The sequence below is a fragment of the Neomonachus schauinslandi genome, chromosome 11 (assembly GCF_002201575.2).
Source record: "Neomonachus schauinslandi chromosome 11, ASM220157v2, whole genome shotgun sequence".
NCBI lineage: Eukaryota > Metazoa > Chordata > Mammalia > Carnivora > Phocidae > Neomonachus > Neomonachus schauinslandi.
In genome coordinates, this window is record NC_058413.1 from 72867570 (window position 1) to 72886987 (window position 19418).

Consider the following 19418-nt stretch of genomic DNA (forward strand, 5'->3'; position numbering starts at 1 on the left):
GACTTTGAACTATATTATAAAGCTGTAGTGCTCAAGACAGTATGGTACTGGCACAAAAACAGACACATAGATCAATGGAACAGAATAAAAAACCCAGAAGTGGACCCAAAACTATATGGTCAACTAATCTTTGACAAAAAAGGAAATAATACCCAGTGGAAAAAAGACAGTCTCTTCAACAAATGGTGTTGGGAAAACTGGACAGCCACATGCAGAAGAATGAAACTGGACCACTTTCTTACATCATACACAAAAATAAATTCAAAATGGATGAACCTAAATGTGAAACTGGAACCATCAAAATCCTAGAAAACACAGGCAGCAAACTCTTTGACACCATCTGTAGCAACTTCTTACCAGACAGGTTTCTGGAGGCGAGGAAAACAAAGGCAAAAATGAACTATTGGGGTTTCATCAAGATAAAAAGCTTCTGGGGGTGCCTGGGTGGCTTGGTTGGTTAAACATCTGACTCTTGATTTTGGCTCAGGTCATGATCTCAGGGTTGTGAGATCAAGTCCCCGATCAGGCTCCACACTTAGGGTGGAATCTACTTGAGATTCTCTCTCTCCCTCTGCCCCTCCTCCACCCTCTTTAATAAATAAATAAGAAAATAAATAAATAAAATCTTTTTTTTTAAGCAAAGGAAACTACAAAACTAAATTTAAAAATATTTTTTAAAAATATAAGTCAGAAAGGATTTCCAGCTAAGATGAAAATCAAGAGATTTCTATGGATTTATAATGGTTTGTCTCTGGAATGTTTTCGTAAATCCTTCTACAAATGCTTGAGATGTTTTTCTCCCTACAGAATGGGAGAAAATGTTTGCAAATTGACATCTCTGATAAAGGGTTAGTACCCAAAATATATAAAAACTTATGCAACCCAACACCCAAAAACCAAATAATCCAGTTAAGAAATGGTCAGAAGACATGAACAGACATTCTTCCAAAGAAAGATGGCCAGATGGCCAACAGACACATTAAAAGATACTCAACATCACTCATCATCAGGGAAATACAAATCAAAACCATAATGAGATACCACCTCACACCTGTCAGAATGGCTAAAATTAACAACACAGGAAACCACAAATGTTAGCAAGGATGTGGAGAAAGGGAAACCCTCTTACACTGTTGGTGGGAATGCAACTGGTACAGTCACTCTGGAAAACAGTATGGAGATTCCTCAAAAAGTTAAAAATAGAACTACCCTACGATCCAGCAATTGCACTAGTGGGTATTTATCTAAAGGATAGAAAAATACAGATTCAAAGGGGTACATGCACCCCAATGTTTATAGCATGATCAACAATAGCCAAGTTAAGGAAAGAGCCCAAATGTCCATCAACTGATGAATGAATAAAGAAGATGTGGTATACATACAATGGAATATGCAATATACAGTGGAATATTACTTGGCCATCAAAAAGAATGAAATCTTGTCATTTGTAATGACGCAATTGGAGCTAGAGAGTATTATGCTAAGGGAAATAAGTCAGTCAGAGAAAGACAAATACCTATGATTTCACTCATATCTGGAATTTAAGAAACAAAACAGATGAACATAGGGGAAGGAGAAAAAAGAGAGAGAGGGAAGCAAATCATAAGAGACTCTCAAATATAGAGAACAAACTGAAGGGTGATGGAGAGGAGCAGAAGAAAGGGCTAAATAGGTGATGGGTATTAAGGAAGGCACTTGTGTTGAGCACTGGATGTTATATGTAAGTGATGAATCACTGAATTCTGTTCCTGAAATAATATTACACTATATGTTAACTAATTAGAATTTAAATAAAAACTTCAAACATTAAAAAAAAAGTTCACCTAAAAACTCTAATTCCAGTTACATCTATTTAATTCACTTATTTTTAACAATTATGTTTAGAATACTTATGAAAATTTCATCATACAAGTTATTTTTCTTGCTGACAAAATTTTTAGCAGAGGTAATGTGGACTTATTTAACTAATAAACCCAGGTAGAATAAAAGGTGTAGGTCTGCATTATTTAATGTTAATAATTCTAAAGACATGTACATTTTAATTAAGCCATCAAACTTAAATTAGCTTTAATACTGAATATTTTTCCAGATCACATGAACCTAAAAAGCAATTGGGTTAGTTTCTATTATATTTTTGAGAATTTTATAAATACTTAATTCATACAAGTACTTAATTTTCTTTAAGTCAATTAAACAGAGCTCTTTTACAAATTCATTTTGGCAATAACATGCCCAGGTAGAAAACATCATACATCTATAACACACGCACGGATGCACGTGCATGCACACACATACGCAGATATAAACAGATCTTATAGATTCTGTTCTAAAATTTTGCCATGAATCAAGCACAATAATACAAAATCCACTAGTTATAAAAGAAGTTAGATCCAAATTGTGTTTCTGGTAGATGGAAGAAGTTAAGGTTACCTCTTAAGATGGTCAAAGCTTTTTATTAATATTTTTGGAGAAGACACGATTTTTCATTTGCCCAAGTTCCAAAGAAACTCCCCACCTCCTTGTTTTTCTTCTGGTAAGAATTACCTCCATGAAGTTTGTATATCAAAGAGATGGCTAGATAAGTAAGAGTCCCTGGAGAAGACCAGGTAGAATATTTACAATCTCAAAGGCACAGGGAAAGAATGCAAGTTCTTCCAAAAAGACATTTGTTTCCTAAGGCCAGGATTTTTACAATTTTGCAATAAATAGGTGAGGTTTGGGGGATTGGTAAATAGAATAGGTGGATTTTGAATTGTTTCTGGAGCTGCATTTTTGGTTTTGTCAAGATTTGTGAGATGACGGTAGTTGCTTTAATTCCTCAAAGAATTGGGTTGCAGCCTAAATGATACCAAGGGGCTGATGTACCCACCTAAAGTCATTATTTTCAATTTGATTTTTTTAAAAATATAAGTCAGAAAGGATTTCCAGCTAAGATGAAAATCAAGAGATTTCTATGGATTTATAATGGTTTGTCTCTGGAATGTTTTCGTAAATCCTTCTACAAATGCTTGAGATGTTTTTCTTTTCCCCTGGATACATAGTTTCATTTTTGCTTAGGGAAGGAGATCTAAAAAAAGTAGATCAGGGTCTGATTATCAGCTTCCAATATGGCCAACTTCTGGCGACAGAACTACTTTAAAAATTTAAATACCTTGTCACTTTTCAGCCAGGAAAATATTTCTGGCAGTATTGAACATCCCTTGTATATAAAAGGGAGGTACAAAGGATACTACTTTCCCAAGACCTAAAGTCACACCCAAAGATAGGCAACAGAAAGAAATGGCAACCTGCATGTCCCAAGCAGGAGAAAGCCAAGTCAAATTCTTAGGACATAAAACAAGGCAAGCAAGAAGGCAATAGCTATCCCTGGGAGAGAAATGATCAGTAACCAACGGGTATGAGTTTGGAAAGGAAAGGACAATGTGAAGTTTTATTTTCTGCTCTTAACTGGACACTACAGAAAGAGATTCAGGAGAGCTGACTCTTGGTAAGAATTCTTACCCTTCTCTGGCTTTTACCAGTTTTCTCAGGATCCCCTCTGCAGGCTCCACAATCTATTAGAATTTGGCAAAGTTTTTCATTCATTTTCATTTTAGTTTCCCCTGGGCTTTTTAAGGAAATAACATAGCAGTTTTCCAGAAGATCCATCAGAGTCTTATCAACTCTGGGGGGCCCCCACAATGGGGGGCTCTCCTTTGTAGGTAGATATGGGGGCATTTGAGTTGATATTGAAAAATTTGCACAAAATCTTTAAGGACAGGATTTCTCCTTATGTCTCATGATTACAAATGAGACATCAATTTCTGGGCCAGTGTTTTGATGATGGACCCCTAGGAGGTTGTAATGAAGAGGGCCTAGGTATTGTTTTAGATACTTTTTGCATCTTTAATTTTTCATTAGCCTTTTGCAAGGAAACTTTTAATGAAGTTATTTTGGAATAAAGCCTTTTGGAAGGTTTTACATACCAATTAAAATAGGTATCCCATTCTGTTTGCTTGATTTGGAAACTCTTGTTTGTAAGTGCACTTCTTTAAAAAATGATCTTGTCTCATTGGAATGTTACCCATAATGGCCATTGTAATTCTAGGTTGTCTTTAGTTAGATTTTGCCATTTTAGTAGTAGATATAGTTTCTGGGAGTTCTAAGGCATAAAATAAGCAGATGTGCCAGAAGGTGGCGTGCTCAGCTCTTTGGAATTTGAGGATTTTTTTTTTTTTTTAGCTAAGCTTTGGGTCTCTTGGAGACAAACTAATACCTAAGGGGGATGTGCCACTCAGTTGGGGATTATGTGGTGTTTTACAGTGTGCCTTGTTACACGGACATTTTCTTGAGGTTGGTGAGTAACCTGGTGTCAATCTAACCCACTACATGACCAATGTATTCTACCATGGGAGTCTTAGAGTTAAGTAGCAGATGCTCTAACAACTTTTAAGTGCTCGACCTATGCCCACCAATTTTGCAGCTTTTGGCTTCCAAGATTACATTAGCAATAGCCCTTACCGACACAATACAAGTAAAACAAAATTCTGTTTTGGACCCAGTTTTTATGTTGGATTCAGTCTGACTCTAGCCAGTAACGACCAGCAGTTCCCAACTTGGAATTTGGGGACTGAACCAAGAGCTGGAGATTCCAATCAAATGGGGAACTGTGGAAAGCTAATTAGATGGGGAGCTTGATGCAAAGAGAGTGGAGCTCAGAACCAAGAAAAACTTACCCACAGCCCTCAGAAATGGCAAGAAAGAGAATTCAAAGTTCTGCAGGTATCATGCCTGTGTTTCTCATTGTTCCTGAAGCCATCAGGAGTGTTCTTTGTATTCCATCACTGCTACCAATTCTCTTTAAAACAAAGCTCAACTGAGCACATTTTACAATCCTACAGGCTTTATTCAGTAACTCATGAATCAAGCAGCATCCCACCTAGCAGATAGAACAGAGCTCCAAAGAGCTGCACAGAATGAAAGACTTTCATAGGCAGAAGGGGATAGGATAAGGAAGTGAATAGTAAAAAACAGATTGTTTGTGGCCAGGTCACCTTCCTTTAGGGGATGACAGATGTCTTAAGAGGCAGATTACCTCATTGGTGATAACCAGGTAACTCCAGATTAAGATTCCACTCCGGGAAGAGGTTGAAACTGTAATTAAGTCTCATTTTGGTGATGTGGACTTCGCATAAGAGATTCCATTTGGATTCTATTGTCTCTTTGCAAACAGTAGTTGTGACAGAAACAGTATGGCCAACAAAGTAAAAAAATATTTACCATCTGGTGCCAGCCCTTGATCTAAAGTATGGGTTAAGGTAGTGAAAAGAACGGGCACCTGCACCCCCAATGTTCATAGCAGCAATACCCACAATAGTCAAACTGTGGAAGGAGCCGAGATGCCCTTCAACAGATGAATGGATAAAGAAGATGTGGTTCATATATACAATGGAATATTACTCAGCCATCAGAAAGGATGAATACCCAACTTTTACATCAACATGGATGGGACTGGAGGAGATTATGCTAAGTGAAATAAGTCAATCAGAGAAACAAAATTATCATATCGTTTCACTCATATGTGGAATATAAGAAATAGCGCAGAGGATCATAGGGGAAGGGAAGGAAAACTGAATGAGAAGAAATCAGAAAGGGAGACAAACCAGGAGAGACTATTGACGCTGGGAAACAAACTGAGGGTTCTGGAAGGGGAGGTGGGTGGGAAGATGGGGTAACTTGGTGATGGGCACTAAAGAGGGTATGTGATGTGATTAGCACTGGGTGTTATATGCAACTGATGAATCATTGAACACTACATCAAAACTAATGATGTACTATATATTGGCTAATTGAATTTAAATTAAAAAATAAAGAAAAACGTAAAAAAATAAAGTACGGGTCAAAAAAAAAAACAAAATCCCAATGTTTCAGTTACCAAATTTAGAACTTACAAGATAGCAGGAAGCAAAAGAGGTTATGTAAATAGATAATCATAAATAAAAATATATTTTCAATGTAATTTATATCATGGTTTTTGATGTGTGAAATCTATCATTTTTAAAGGCATTACCATTGCTATCTGGACTCAGGAAAGAAAGCACACTCCAAACTGAAACTACAAACTATTTGACTAATAAATAAACTAACTTTACTTAGCAATTAAACATTCAATATTGAATTCAAGTCAGATATGTGTATATAAAACAACTAGTCTCTAATTATATGTCATAAATCAAAATCCAAACTGAAGTCATATCGGATATATAATGTAAGCATTGCCCATTATTTAAAAAAAAGGTGAAGGATTATCTAACCTTCCTCTTAAATATTAGATGCTATATTAACATTCTTGAGTTGTATTGGGCAGTGCAAGAGTTCAGGAGAGAAATACAAGACACTTGAAAAAATAAAATTACATATTGCAATTATGGGAAACCCGCATTTGTTTATTCCTTTGTGCGTCCCACTAAATATTTATTGAGCATGTATGATATGCAAATGACCCTTCCAAGTTCTATGAGGGATGCAAATATTCTCATCTTGAAGGAATTTATCATCTTTGGGGAAAATAATACATGTGCACACCCGTAATTATAATACAACTCAGAATCTGTTGAGTTCAGTAGGAGTACAGGGCTATATAGGGGGCATTAGAAAGAGAGTCTGAGAGAACGTTATGAGCAAAGCTGAAAATAGGAAAATAGAAGGTGCATTTGGGAAATGTTGAACATCATACTGGCTACCATACAAGGTACAAAAGGAAAGCAGTTTGGGGGAACTTAAGCTAGAAAAATCCATTGTGGGGAGCATATGAGGGGCTTAAGGACCCATCGAGGATTTGTATTTATCCAGCAGGAATATCACTGGAAAATCACCGAAGACTGCTAGATCTGGGAATGATGAGATTGATCTGATGGTGGTCAAAAGGATAGGCTGGAAGTGAGGTGAGCCAGAGACCAGAGAGGAGCCAATTTCTAGTCCAGGGTAAGACATTATGATCCTATGCTAGAAGCATGGCAGATGGAATGGAAAGAAAGTCATAGAATGGAGAGGCATTGTGAAGGGAAAAGGAATGTAAGATTTGACAGCAAACAAGATGGGACAAAGTGAGGAAGAAGGAAGAATTAAACACTGAAATCTTTTTCTGACCTAAATGACAGGAAATAGCATAGTGCTATCAACAGAATTAGAGAGTTCTGGAGAAGGAAATGTTTTGAGGGAAATAATAAAATCCACTTTTAAAAATGCTCAGCAGGTTGAATTATTGCAGAAAGCACATCCAGGTGGAATATCTAAATAGACAGTTGGAAATGTGGGAGTTTTCCTTCAAAAGAAAGCTTAGGGCTGAACAATTTGACATGGAGGTCATCGACGGTCCCATATCATTTTCCAGTTACCCATAAAAAGTAGAATATAAGCACCTGTATATAGTTATATGGTCTCACTTGGAGAGCAAATGGGAAAATAGAAATAGGCATTCATTTATTCAATGAATATTTATTGAGCATCTTCTATGTACTAGTCACTAAACTGTGCTCTGGAGACTCAGTGATGAGGGAGGGACACCGATTCAGCCCTCATAGAGGTTGCTGTAGCTCATTTTTAGGAACACTCCTACATCTTCAGGGCTTCTTAATGATTATTTTGTGGTAGGGGCCTGGGTGGCACAGTCGGTTAAGTGGCCAACTCTTGGTTTCCACTCAGGTTGTGATCTCAGGGTCGTGAGATTGAGCCCCACATGGGGCTCCATGCTCAGCATGGAGTCTGCTTGAGATTCTTTCTCCCTCTCCCTCTGCCCCACCCTTCACAAATAAATAAATGAATCTTAAAAAAATAATTATTTTGTGGTCAACAGTCTTTTCACAATGACTTTCTTACAAGCACTTAGGCTTTATTGTTAAATTATTTAAAGGCTCCTCTAATTCAGTTTATTTTTCTTTCAGGATACATATAGCGGTTTGATGGGTCCTCTGATTATTTGCAGAGAAGGATTGTTGAATGAGAAGGGAAGAAGAAGCGATGTTGATTATGAATTCGTTCTCTTGTTTTTGGTATTTAATGAGAATGAATCCTGGTATCTGGATGACAATATAAAGAAGTATCTCAATAAAGATCCACGACATTTCAGGCACACTGACGACTTTGAAGAGAGCAACAAAATGCATGGTATAAGACCCGTGTTGATATAAGCTCATAGAAATTCCTATGACTGTAGGAGGTCCCCAGCCTCCTTCTCTGAACCCTTCCCCATTCCCAAGGGCACATGCACTAAAGAAAGTCCTCTAAAACTTTCCTTCAGAGGGAATGAGCTAAGCCATTGGTTGGCTGCCAGCAAGGTCCAGTGCAACTTTGGATCCATTGTTTAGGGAGCTCTATCTCTGAAGCCTGGGATCCCTAAACTATAAGACTGTAAAGTAATTTTTAAAAAATGAATGATCACTTATGGGTATATTTCTATAAGAATACATCCATAACCTCTAGCTAATCAAATTTAAGGGTCTGGTTTAACTGACGCTGGGACATGAAATACCATCACCAAATTTCTGTTTTAATGTGTCTATGTTATTTATTTAATTCTATAGAATTTAAGGTAGTTTTTTTTTTTAAGTGGGAGTAATATGTTCTAATTGACACACCCATACTCTCTCACCAAGATCTACTTCTGACCAAAATATACAAAAAGATAGGCCTTGCCCAAGGTCACAAATTTAAGTATTGCTAACATTGATTAGAATAGGTAGGCTGATTTCTGATTCAGCTACTCTTTCCTCTACAATTTTGCTTCCCCCATGCTTCCCTTAGTACGCTCTCTATTTTTAATAAATGTAACTCATTTGGTTGTGGTACAATGCACAGAATAAAAAGTTAGTAGAAAGCAGGGTGAGAGCCCCCATCAGGTCAAACCAGCTTGAGTTTGCTTTGGTCATTGTAATAGCATGGGCTCAGCCCGTGTGAAGCTTTTATTCTTTTGGCAATTCAGCCTGCTTAGGAACTTGCCCGAAACTAGTTCTCAAAAAGCAAAGTATTAAGGGAATAGCTTCTGATTCATTCAGTTTTGACTTATATGACCTTGATTCTCTGTGCTTTAGTTCACTCATCTATATAGAATGATATAAATAATGGCTGCTTCAAAAATGAGCCTGTAACCCACTCCATAAAGAAAATGTGCCAAACCAGCAAGCAGACAAACAACACACACTGCTACCCAAGATGTAGTTAAAAAAACCAAAAAAACAAAAAAACAAAAAACAACTGTGAATTCTCTTTTCTGGCTTTCTTTTATAAGGATTTCTTAGTAACCTGGATTTTGGGTCTAGAATGGTAGGGACATTGGTGTGAGTAAGATGGTTACATGTTTATAGGGTAAATGAAAGTATTGGTAACCTAAAGATCTTGAACCATTTCTAAAACCCGATTGAGTAATGATCACTAATCAAAGGCTATTTTCTTTTCACCCTCTTAGCTATCAATGGAAAGATTTTTGGGAATCTCCATGGCCTTATCATGAATGAGGATACGATGACAAACTGGTATCTGTTGGGAATGGGAAGTGAAGTGGACATACATACCATCCATTATCATGCTGAGAGCTTTCTTTTCAAAGTAAGTATTAGAATATGCTTTAGCCATCAGGGAGATTCAAATCAAAACCACATTGAGATACCACCTTACACCAGTTAGGATGCCAAAAATTGACAAGGCAAGAAACAACAAATGTTGGAGAGGTTGCAGAGAAAGGGGAACCCTCTTACACTGTTGGTGGGAATGCAAGTTGGTACAGCCACTTTGGAAAACAGTGTGGAGGTGTCTCAAAAAATTAAAAATAGAGCTACCCTATGACCCAGGAATTGCACTACTGGGTATTTACCCCAAAGATACAGATGTAGTGAAAGGAAGGGCCATATGCATTCCAGTGTTCATAGCAGCAATGTCCGCAATAACCAAACTGTGGAAAGAGCTGAGATGCCCTTCAACAGATGAATGGATAAAGAAGATGTGGTCCATATATACAATGGAATATTACTCAGCCATCAAAATGATGAATACCCAGCTTTTGCAGCAACATGGATGGGACTGGAGGAGATTATGCTAAGTGAAATAAGCAGAGAAAGTCAATTATCATATGGTTTCACTTATTTGTGGAACATAAGGAATAACATGGAGGACATTAGGAGAAGGAAGGGAAAAATGAAGGGGTAGGGAATTAGAGAGGGAGATGAACCATGAGAGTCTATGGACTCTGAGAAACAAACTGAGAGTTCTAGAGGGGAGGGGGTGGGGGGATGGGTTAGCCTGGTGATGGGTATTAAAGAGGGCACGTTCTGCATGGAGCACTGGGTGTTACACACAAACAATGAATCATGGAACACTACATCAAAAACTAATGATGTATTGTATGGTGACTAACATAACATAATAATAAAAAAAGGAATATGCTTTGGGGAAGACTTTTTGAGCTAAAAGATTCAATGTATGTTCACTGTGAACAAAGATGGCTTGTGAGGTTCATATTAGAAAACAGAACAGAATAATGTGATTATACCCTTCTCCTGGTAGATCTTTCTTAATATATATATATATATATATATATATATATATATACAACTATATATATATATATATATATAGTTGTGCTTGTGAGAAACTCTCCAAGCCTCAGATGAGAGTTTTCTCATCAGTTGTATGGGGATAATTTTTACCACTCTGGATTATGCTGTTAATACTGTATATGAAAGCACCTGTAGTAGTTTGTTTCTTTTCCTTAACCTTCCCCTTTTCTTTTACTTTCCTTCTAGTTCCTTTCTTTTCTATGTCATTAGCTAACAGAATGGTCCTATCCAGTAAAGGAGATACTTCAAGCTCTGGCTTGGGCTCCAAAACTTATCTTGCTTTTTTTTTTTTTTTTTGCCCTACTGAGCTGGGCTGGGTTTTTTGTTGTTTTTTGGGGTTTTTTGCCCTACTGAGCTGGGCTGGACCATGTGTGGCCTTCTGCCTGTCTAGCATCAAGCTATTCCATCTCAGTGGCACAGGCTATATGGAATCAACCTGGGGAGCTGTTTAAGAAACAGACTGCCAGGCCCCACCCTGGTCCTGAGGAATCAGAATCCCAGGGATAAGGTCTAAATAGGCCATCATCCGGGGCGCCTAGGTGGCTCAGTCAATTAAGTGTTTGACTTCAGCTCAGGTCATGTTCTTGGAGTTCTGGGATCAAGCCCTGCTTCGGGCTCTGTGCTCAGCAGGGAGTCTGCTTCTCCCTCCCCTTCTCCCTCTGCAGCTTCCCCTGCTCATGCTCTCTCTCCCTTTCAAATAAATAAATCAAATCTTTATAAATAAATAAATAAATAAATAAATAGGCCATCATCCCAAGTGCTTAGTGAAGTCTATAAAGAAATATAAGAATAGAAAAGAATAATCACATCTAATCTGTGGAAGTAGCTGCATTGGTCCTTTTCCATTATACAGCAATAAATAGTAACTTTAATAAAATGCCTAATATTTCCCCTCTGTATATTTATTTAACATAGTTTAAGACACCAAGTACTAGCCTACAATGATTACAGTTTTACATATTAAATGGCTATGCTGCTTTTCAGAACTTGGCTTTTTCAACTCACATCTTTAAAAATATATTAAAAATTTATAAAATTTAATAAAACTATAAAAATCATTCTATACACCTATACAATTATTTTGTATACATATTATATAAACTTTAAAAATTAAAGTACAGTTGATATTGAGTAAAATTCCCTCTGTTTAGTGTACAGTTCTGTTTTGGGAAGCACACACAATAGTGTAATCAATATTGATTAACATCCCCATCACCCCCTCAAATGTCCTTGTTGCACTTTCTAGAGTCAGCTACTTCCTCATGCTTAACCCGTGGCAGCCATTGATATATTTTCTGTCTCTATAGTTTTGCCTTTCCTGAAATGTCATATAAATGGAATCATACCATCTACAGCATTTTGAAACTGGCTTGTTTCACTTAGTGTAGGCATTTGAATTGCATCCATCTTGTGTGTATCAGTACTTTGTTTCCTTCTATTGTTGAGTAGTATTCCAGTGTATGAATATACTGCAGTTTGTTAATCCATTTTCCCATTGAGGGGCATTTGCGTTCTTTCTGGGTTTTGGTTATTACAAATAAAGTCATTGTAAATATCGGTATACATATTTTCCTGTGAACATAATTTTTTTTTTTCCCTTGAGAAAATACCTAGGAGTTGGATTGCCAGACCATGTGATAAGTGTATGCTTAACTTCATAATAAACTGCCAAGGTATTTTCCACAGAGGCAGTACCCTTTTGCATTCCCACCAGAAAGGCATGAGAACATCACCTGTTCCACACCCATATCAACAGTTGGTATCTTCCATTTTTATTTTATTGTTTCTTTGCCATCCTATTAAGTATGTACTGGTAGCTCATTGTTTTTTATTTACATTTTCCGAATGGCTAATGATACTGAGTATCTTTTCATGTGCGTATTTACCATCTGCCATCTGTAAATCTTGGGTGAAGTGTCCAAATCTTATGCCCATTTTTAAATTTTGTTGTTCATTTCTGTATTGTTGAGTTTGAGGGCTTTCTGCATACAAATACTTTACCAGCTACATGATTGCAAATATTTGCTCCCAGTCTGTGGCTTATCTTTTTATTTCCTTAATGTTATCTTTCAAAGAACAGAAAAATCTTCATTCAGATGAAGTACAGTTTATCGTTTTTTCTTTTATGCATCATGCTTTTGGTGTCATATCTGAGAAATCTTTGCCTAACTCAAGGTCACAAGGATTTTCTTCAAGCTGTTTTATAGTTCTAGGTGTTCTATTTAGGCATCTGATCCATTTTAACTTTCATATATGGTTCAGGGTTTATTTTTTGCATATGGATGCAGTCATTCCATCACCATTCATTGAAAAGTCTACCCTTTCTCCCACCGTGTCAAAATCATATTGATCGTATATGTGGGTTCATTTCTGGGATGTCTGTTCTGTTACAGTGATCTATGTGTGTGTCCTTTCTTGAATACTATCCTGTCTTGATTACTTTAGTGTGATAGTAAGTCTTTAAATCTCATGGTGATTGTTTTAGCTATTCTAGATCTTTGCCTTGCCATATAAATTTTAGAAATAAATTGATTTCGGGCGCCTGGGTGGCTCAGTTGGTTAAGCGACTGCCTTCGGCTCAGGTCATGATCCTGGAGTCCCTGGATCGAGTCCCGCATCAGGCTCCCTGCTCAGCAGGGAGTCTGCTTCTCCCTCTGACCCTCCTCCGTCTCATGTGCTCTCTTTCATTCTCTCTCTCTCAAATAAATAAATAAAATCTTAAAAAAAAAAAAAGATTCTCATCAAAAAAAAAAAAAGAAAGAAATTGATTTCTTGTTGACTTCTATTAAGAAATCCTGCTAGGATTTTGATTGGAGTTGCTTTGAATCTGTATATTGGTTTGAGGATAATTGATATCTTTTTTTTTTTTAAAGATTTTATTTATTTATCTGAGACAGAGAGAATGAGAGAGAGCACATGAGAGGGGGGAGGGTCAGAGGGAGGAGCAGACTCCCCGCCGTGCAGGGAGCCCGATGCGGGACTCGATCCAGGGACTCCAGGATCATGACCTGAGCCGAAGGCAGTCGCCCAACCAACTGAGCCACCCAGGCACCCGAGGATAATTGATATCTTAACAATATTAAGTCTTCCAACTCATGAACATGGTATATCTCTATATATATTTAGATTTGCTTTGATTTCTTTCATCAGTGTTTTGTACTTTCAGCGTACAGATCTTTTTTAAAATTTTATTTTATTTAAATTCAATTAGCCAATATATAGTACATCAATAGTTTTTGGTGTAGTGTTCAAGAATCATTAGTTGCGTATAACACCCAGTGCTGATCACATCATGTGCCCTCCTTAATGCCCATCACCCAGTTACCACATCCCCCCCACCTACCTCCCTTTCCACGCCCCTCAGTTTGTTTCCTGGAGTCAAGAGTCTCTCATGGTTTGTCTCCCTTTCTGATTTCTTCCCATTCAGTTTTCCCTCCCTTCCCCTATGATCATCTGCACTATTTCTTATATTCTACATATGAGTGAAACCATATGATAATTGTGTTTCTCTGATTGACTTATTTCACTTAGCGTAATACTCTCCAGTTCCATCCATGTCGATGTAAATGGTAGGTATTCATCCTTTCTGATGGCTGAGTAATATTCCATTGTATATATGAACCACATCTTCTTTATCCATTCATCTGTTGAAGGATATCTCAGCTCCTTCCACAGTTTGGCTATTGTGGATATTGCTGCTATGAACATTGGGGTGCAGGTGCCCCTTCTTTTCACTACATCTGTATCTATGGGTAAATGTCCGGTAGTGCAAATGCTGGGTCATAGGGTAGCTCTACTTTTAACTTCTTGAGGAAACTCGATACTGTTTCTTGAGGAACCTTGATACTGTTTTCCAAGCTTGCATTCCCACCAACAGTGTAAGAGGATTTCCCTTTCTCCACATCCTTGCCAACATTTGTTGTTCCCTGTCTTGTTAATTTTAGCCATTCTAACTGGTGTGAGGTGGTATCTCAATGTGGTTTTGATTTGTATTTCCCTGATGATAAGTGATGTAGAACATTTTTTCATGTGTCTGTTGGCCATTTGTATGTCTTCTTTGGAGAAGTGTCTGCTCATGTCTTCTACCCATTTCTTGATTGGATTCTTTGTTTTTTGGGTGTCGAGTTTGAGAAGTTCTTTATAGATCTTGGATACCAGCCCTTTATCTGTTATGTCATTTGCAAATATCTTCTCCCATTCTGTTGGTTGCCTTTTAGTTTTGTTGACTGTTTCCTTTGCTGTGCAGAAGTTTTTATCTTGATGAAGTCCCAGTAGTTCATTTTTGCTTTTGTGTCCCTTGCCTTTAGAGACGTGTCTTGCAAGAAGTTGCTGCAGCTGAGGTCAAAGAGGTTGCTGCCTGTGCTCTCCTCTAGGATTTTGATGGATTCCTGTCTCACATTTAGGTCTTTCATCCATTTTGAGTTTATCTTTGTATATGGTATAAGAGAATGGTCCAGCCTCATTCTTCTGCATGTGGCTGTCCAATTTTCCCAGCACCATTTATTGAAGGGACTGACTGTCTTTTTTCCACTGGATATTCTTTCCTGCTTTGTCGAATATTAGTTGACCATAGAGTTAAGGGTCCATTTCTGGGCTCTCTATTCTGTTCCACTGATCTATCTATGTGTCTATTTTTGTGCCAGCACCATGCTGTCTTGATGATCACAGCTTTGTAATACAGCTTGAAGTCAGGCATTGTGTGGGCCCCCAGCTTTGGTTTTCTTTTTCAATATTCCCCTGGCTATTCAGGGTCTTTTCTGGTTCCATACAAACTTTAAGATTGTTTGTTCCAGCTCCGTGAAAAATGTTGATGGTACTTTGATAGGGGTTGCATTGAATGTGTAGATTGCTCTGGGTAGCATAGATGTTTTAATGATGTTTATTCTTCCAATCCATGGGCATAGAATGTTTTTCCATCTCAGCATACAGATCTTGCATATATTTTGTTGGATTATTACCTAAGTTATATCATAGGTTTTGGTGATAGTGTAAGTTGTATTGTCTTTATTTCAATTTCTAATTGTTCATTGCCAATATATACAAATATAATTGATTTTTGTATAATTGATCTTGTATCCTACAACTATGCTAAATAGTTCTAGTAGCTTTTTTGTAGATTTTGGGGTGATGGTTTCCTACAATGACAGTCTTCTGTGAATTGAGATGGTTTTATTTTTTTTATTCCATCTGTATGCCTATTTCTTTTCTTGCCTTATTGTACTGGCTAGGACCTCTAGTATTCGTTGTATCTGAATGGTGAAAGGGAATATCCTTGCCTTAGTCTTAGGGGGAAGTACTCAGTTATTCATAACTGAATATAAAGTTAGCTGTAGGTTTTTTGTAGTTCCTATTAATAAGTGGAAGAAGTTTCTTTCTATTCTTAGTATGCTGATGGTTTTTATCATGAACAGATGTCAAATTCTATCAAATGCTTTTTCTGAATCTATTGAGATGATCACATTTTTCTTCTTTAGTTTGTCGATGATTTTTTTTTTTAGTGTATTGGTGATTTACATAGATTGATTTTCAGATATTGAACCAATTTTCAGTCTCAGGATAAATCATACTTTGTCACAATGCATTATCCTTTTTATATATTGCGGGATTCAATTTGCTAGTATTTTTTTAAGGATTTTACATTTATGTTCATGAAGAATATTAGTTGTAGCTTTCTCTTCTCATAAAGTATTAGGGTAATGCATAGGTAAATTATTAGGGTATCAGCGTAATGCTGGCCTCATAAAATGAGTTGGAAGTGGTCTGTTCTCTTCTATTTTCTTTTTTTTTTTTTTTTTTTTTTTTAAAGATTTTTTTTTTTTTTTTGAGAGAGAATGAGATAGCGAGAGAGAGAGCATGAGAGGGGGGAGGGTCAGAGGGAGAAGCAGACTCCCTGCTGAGCAAGGAGCCCGATGCGGGACTCGATCCTGGGACTCCAGGATCATGACCTGAGCCGAAGGCAGTCGCTTAACCAACTGAGCCACCCAGGCGCCCTTCTATTTTCTGGTAGGGTTTGTTTAGTATTGGTATTATTTCTTCTTTAAATGTTGGTAGAATTTGCCAATGAAGCCATCTGGACCTGGAGTTTTAATTTATTGGAAAGTCGGAAAGTCTTAATATAATTCCAGTTTCTTTAATAGATAATCTGAATAGTGATCTTAGGAAGTTTTCATCTTAAGGAATTTGTCCATACGATCTAAGTTTTAGAATTCACAGTTATTCATAATATTCCTTTACTATCCTTTTCAATATCTATAAGGTTTCAGTGATGTCCCCTCTTTCATTCCTAATATTTGTAACTTGTGTCTTCCCCCCCCCCACCTTGGTCAGTTTGTCTAAGGGTTTGTATTAGTTATTTATTGTTTTATAACAAATTACTCCAAAACTTAGTGGCCTAAAACAACAAACACTAACTCACGGTTTTTCTGGGTCAGAAATCTGGGAGTAGTTTTGCTAGTTGGTTCTGACTCAGCATTTCTCATGAGGCTATAATTAAGATGTCAGCTGGACCTGCAGTCATTAGGTTTGACTGGGACTGGAGAATCCATATCCAAACTCACTCAAAGGGCTATTAACTGAAAGCTTCAGTTCTTCACCACATGGGTATGGCGTGGGAGCTGACTTCCCCCAGGGTGAGTGATCCAAGAGAAGAGAGCAAGAGAGAATCTAAGTCTTTTGGAAGTAGAATGCCATCACTTCTGCCATATGCTATTGGTCTCATAGACCAACTCTCATACAATGTGGAAAGGGACTACAAAGGTTATGAATAGCAGGAGGCAGGGATTATTGGGGGCCATTGCGGAGGATGGTTACCACAAGGTTTATCAATCTTATTGACCTGTTCAAAGAACCAGCTTCTGTTTTCTTTGATTTATCTCTATTATTTTTCTACTCTCAGTTTTATTGATTTCTGCTCTTATCTTTATTACCTTCTTTCTGCAGATAGATAAGTCTTACCGAGAAGACGTGTATGATCTTTTTCCTGGGACATTCCAAACCATTGAGCTGTTTGCAGATCACCCAGGGACATGGCTGTTACACTGTCATGTGTCTGACCACATCCATGCTGGCATGGAGACAACTTACACAGTCCTTCGGAACATAGGTACTGTTTTCTGTCAGCGATGATGGGTGATAGCACCAGGCTTCCCATAGGCCCTGAAAATAGAGGGCTCAAGAGCCCCCAAGGGCTCAGAGTCAAGTAAGAGAGGCAGACATATAAATAGTAACTATTATAGAATATGATGCATGCCAACATAGAGTGCAGAGTACAGGGCTCAATGGCAGCAGTAGGAGGTAATGGTTAACAGTGTGGGGGTATGAGCAAACATTCTAGAGGCTCTAATGCTTCAGATGGATCTTAATGGGTTAGCAGAAGCTTGAAAGGTAGATGGGGTAAGGATAGCATGTGTATGGGTATGAAGTAGAACAGTGAGAATTTAAGAAAGACCTGCAGATACAAATGGGATAAAGTCCTCATTGGTAAAATGATGTAACCCTTGAAATAACTCATGTCATGAAAAGAATCTACTTCTGTTGTTTATAAAAAAATCAACTTGTCATCTTTGTCCAGACAACAGGATCCCTTACTCCACCAAGTCTCCATCTGGAGGAGCGTCCCGCCCAGCCACAGTGCCCTCCAATGGTAACGATACCCTCCCCAAATCCCGCATGTGAATGGTCAGCGTTCACTCCCTAGGGAAAGGCAGAGGACTGACACCTCACTTTTCTTTTCACAGAAGAACCTGGCAAAGAGCAGCTCTATTTCTTTGGCAAGAATCTGGGTCCTAGGGGAGCCAAAGCAGCCTTGGTCATCCTCTTCATCATTGGACTCCTCCTCCTGATCTCCACAGTGATTCTCTCCATCAGACTGCAGTCTGCAAGGAAGCAGGTTGCATACCGGGAAGTCCAGTCCTGCACACTCCCCACGGATGCTCTGTGAACCAGCTAGTCTTCCTCAGCAAGGAAACTGGACAAGGCATCGTTCATCAAGAAAGGTTTACATTATATCCTGGATCAGGCTCTGATCCTTCAGAACACAACCAAAGCAATTTGCTTTTACTTATTTTTTAATGGGCTGTGAATAATCCTCAGGTATAAAATACAGAAAGAAGAACAGGTGTATCTGAGAAAACACAGTCTGCTCTCTGAATGAATTTGCTGAGGTGGGGAAACCCTCTGAAAGATATCTTTATTTTCCTTTTTTTTTTTTTTTTGTAATTCTTAGATTAGATGGTGCTTCCTCAGCTAACTCTCCAAGTTTCCAGATGGACGACTTTGAGAGTTATACTGCCTCAGACACCTAACTGAAATGGCTCTGATTTTTCAACACTGTTATGTAAGATGTTTCCCTTAGACGTTCCAGGGAAAATAACTTTCTGAGGAGTTCATGGAAATGTCTAAATCAGTATCTGCTGATAGAATTTGACCAAATGAAGTTTTTGGAGCTTTAGCCAGCTCTCCTGGCCTTTTCCACTTTAATATAAATAGCCTGTGTCCTGTTTGCTACAGAAGGCGAAGTTACCAGCATAAAAAAAAAATTCCTGCTGTTTTTATGCAAACCAGTAGAGATACTTTAATGTTTACAACTCACTTCATGTTCTGTGTTTTTACAACGTTTCCATGGCAACGTTGTTTTTTTTTTTCCCCAAAAAAATCATCTAGAGAATTTGTATTTGTATTTTAGAACGTGGAGGGCCAGAAGCTATGAAAGAGCAGGATAGGTTCTCCCATTGTGAGGCAGAGACTCCCTAAAAGTTTAGTGGGAGCTCCTGTGTGAGGGAAGCTTTGAAGAAGGTGAATCTGGACTTGAGCCTTGAGTCTGATTTTTCA

At 37.8% G+C, this 19418-nt stretch overlaps 1 protein-coding gene across 1 annotated transcript in view; it reads left to right on the top strand.

Moving 5' to 3' along the window:
- The window catches only part of HEPHL1 (hephaestin like 1), an 89177-nt gene extending 70649 nt beyond the window's left edge, over positions 1-18528 (top strand). Inside the window, exons 16-20 of the mRNA XM_021679082.1 lie at positions 7923-8145; positions 9443-9582; positions 17529-17691; positions 18160-18231; positions 18326-18528. Of these exons, the coding sequence (XP_021534757.1) occupies positions 7923-8145; positions 9443-9582; positions 17529-17691; positions 18160-18231; positions 18326-18528 (801 nt within the window). The remainder of the gene's footprint in view (positions 1-7922; positions 8146-9442; positions 9583-17528; positions 17692-18159; positions 18232-18325) is intronic.
- The last annotated feature ends 890 nt before the right edge of the window (positions 18529-19418 follow it).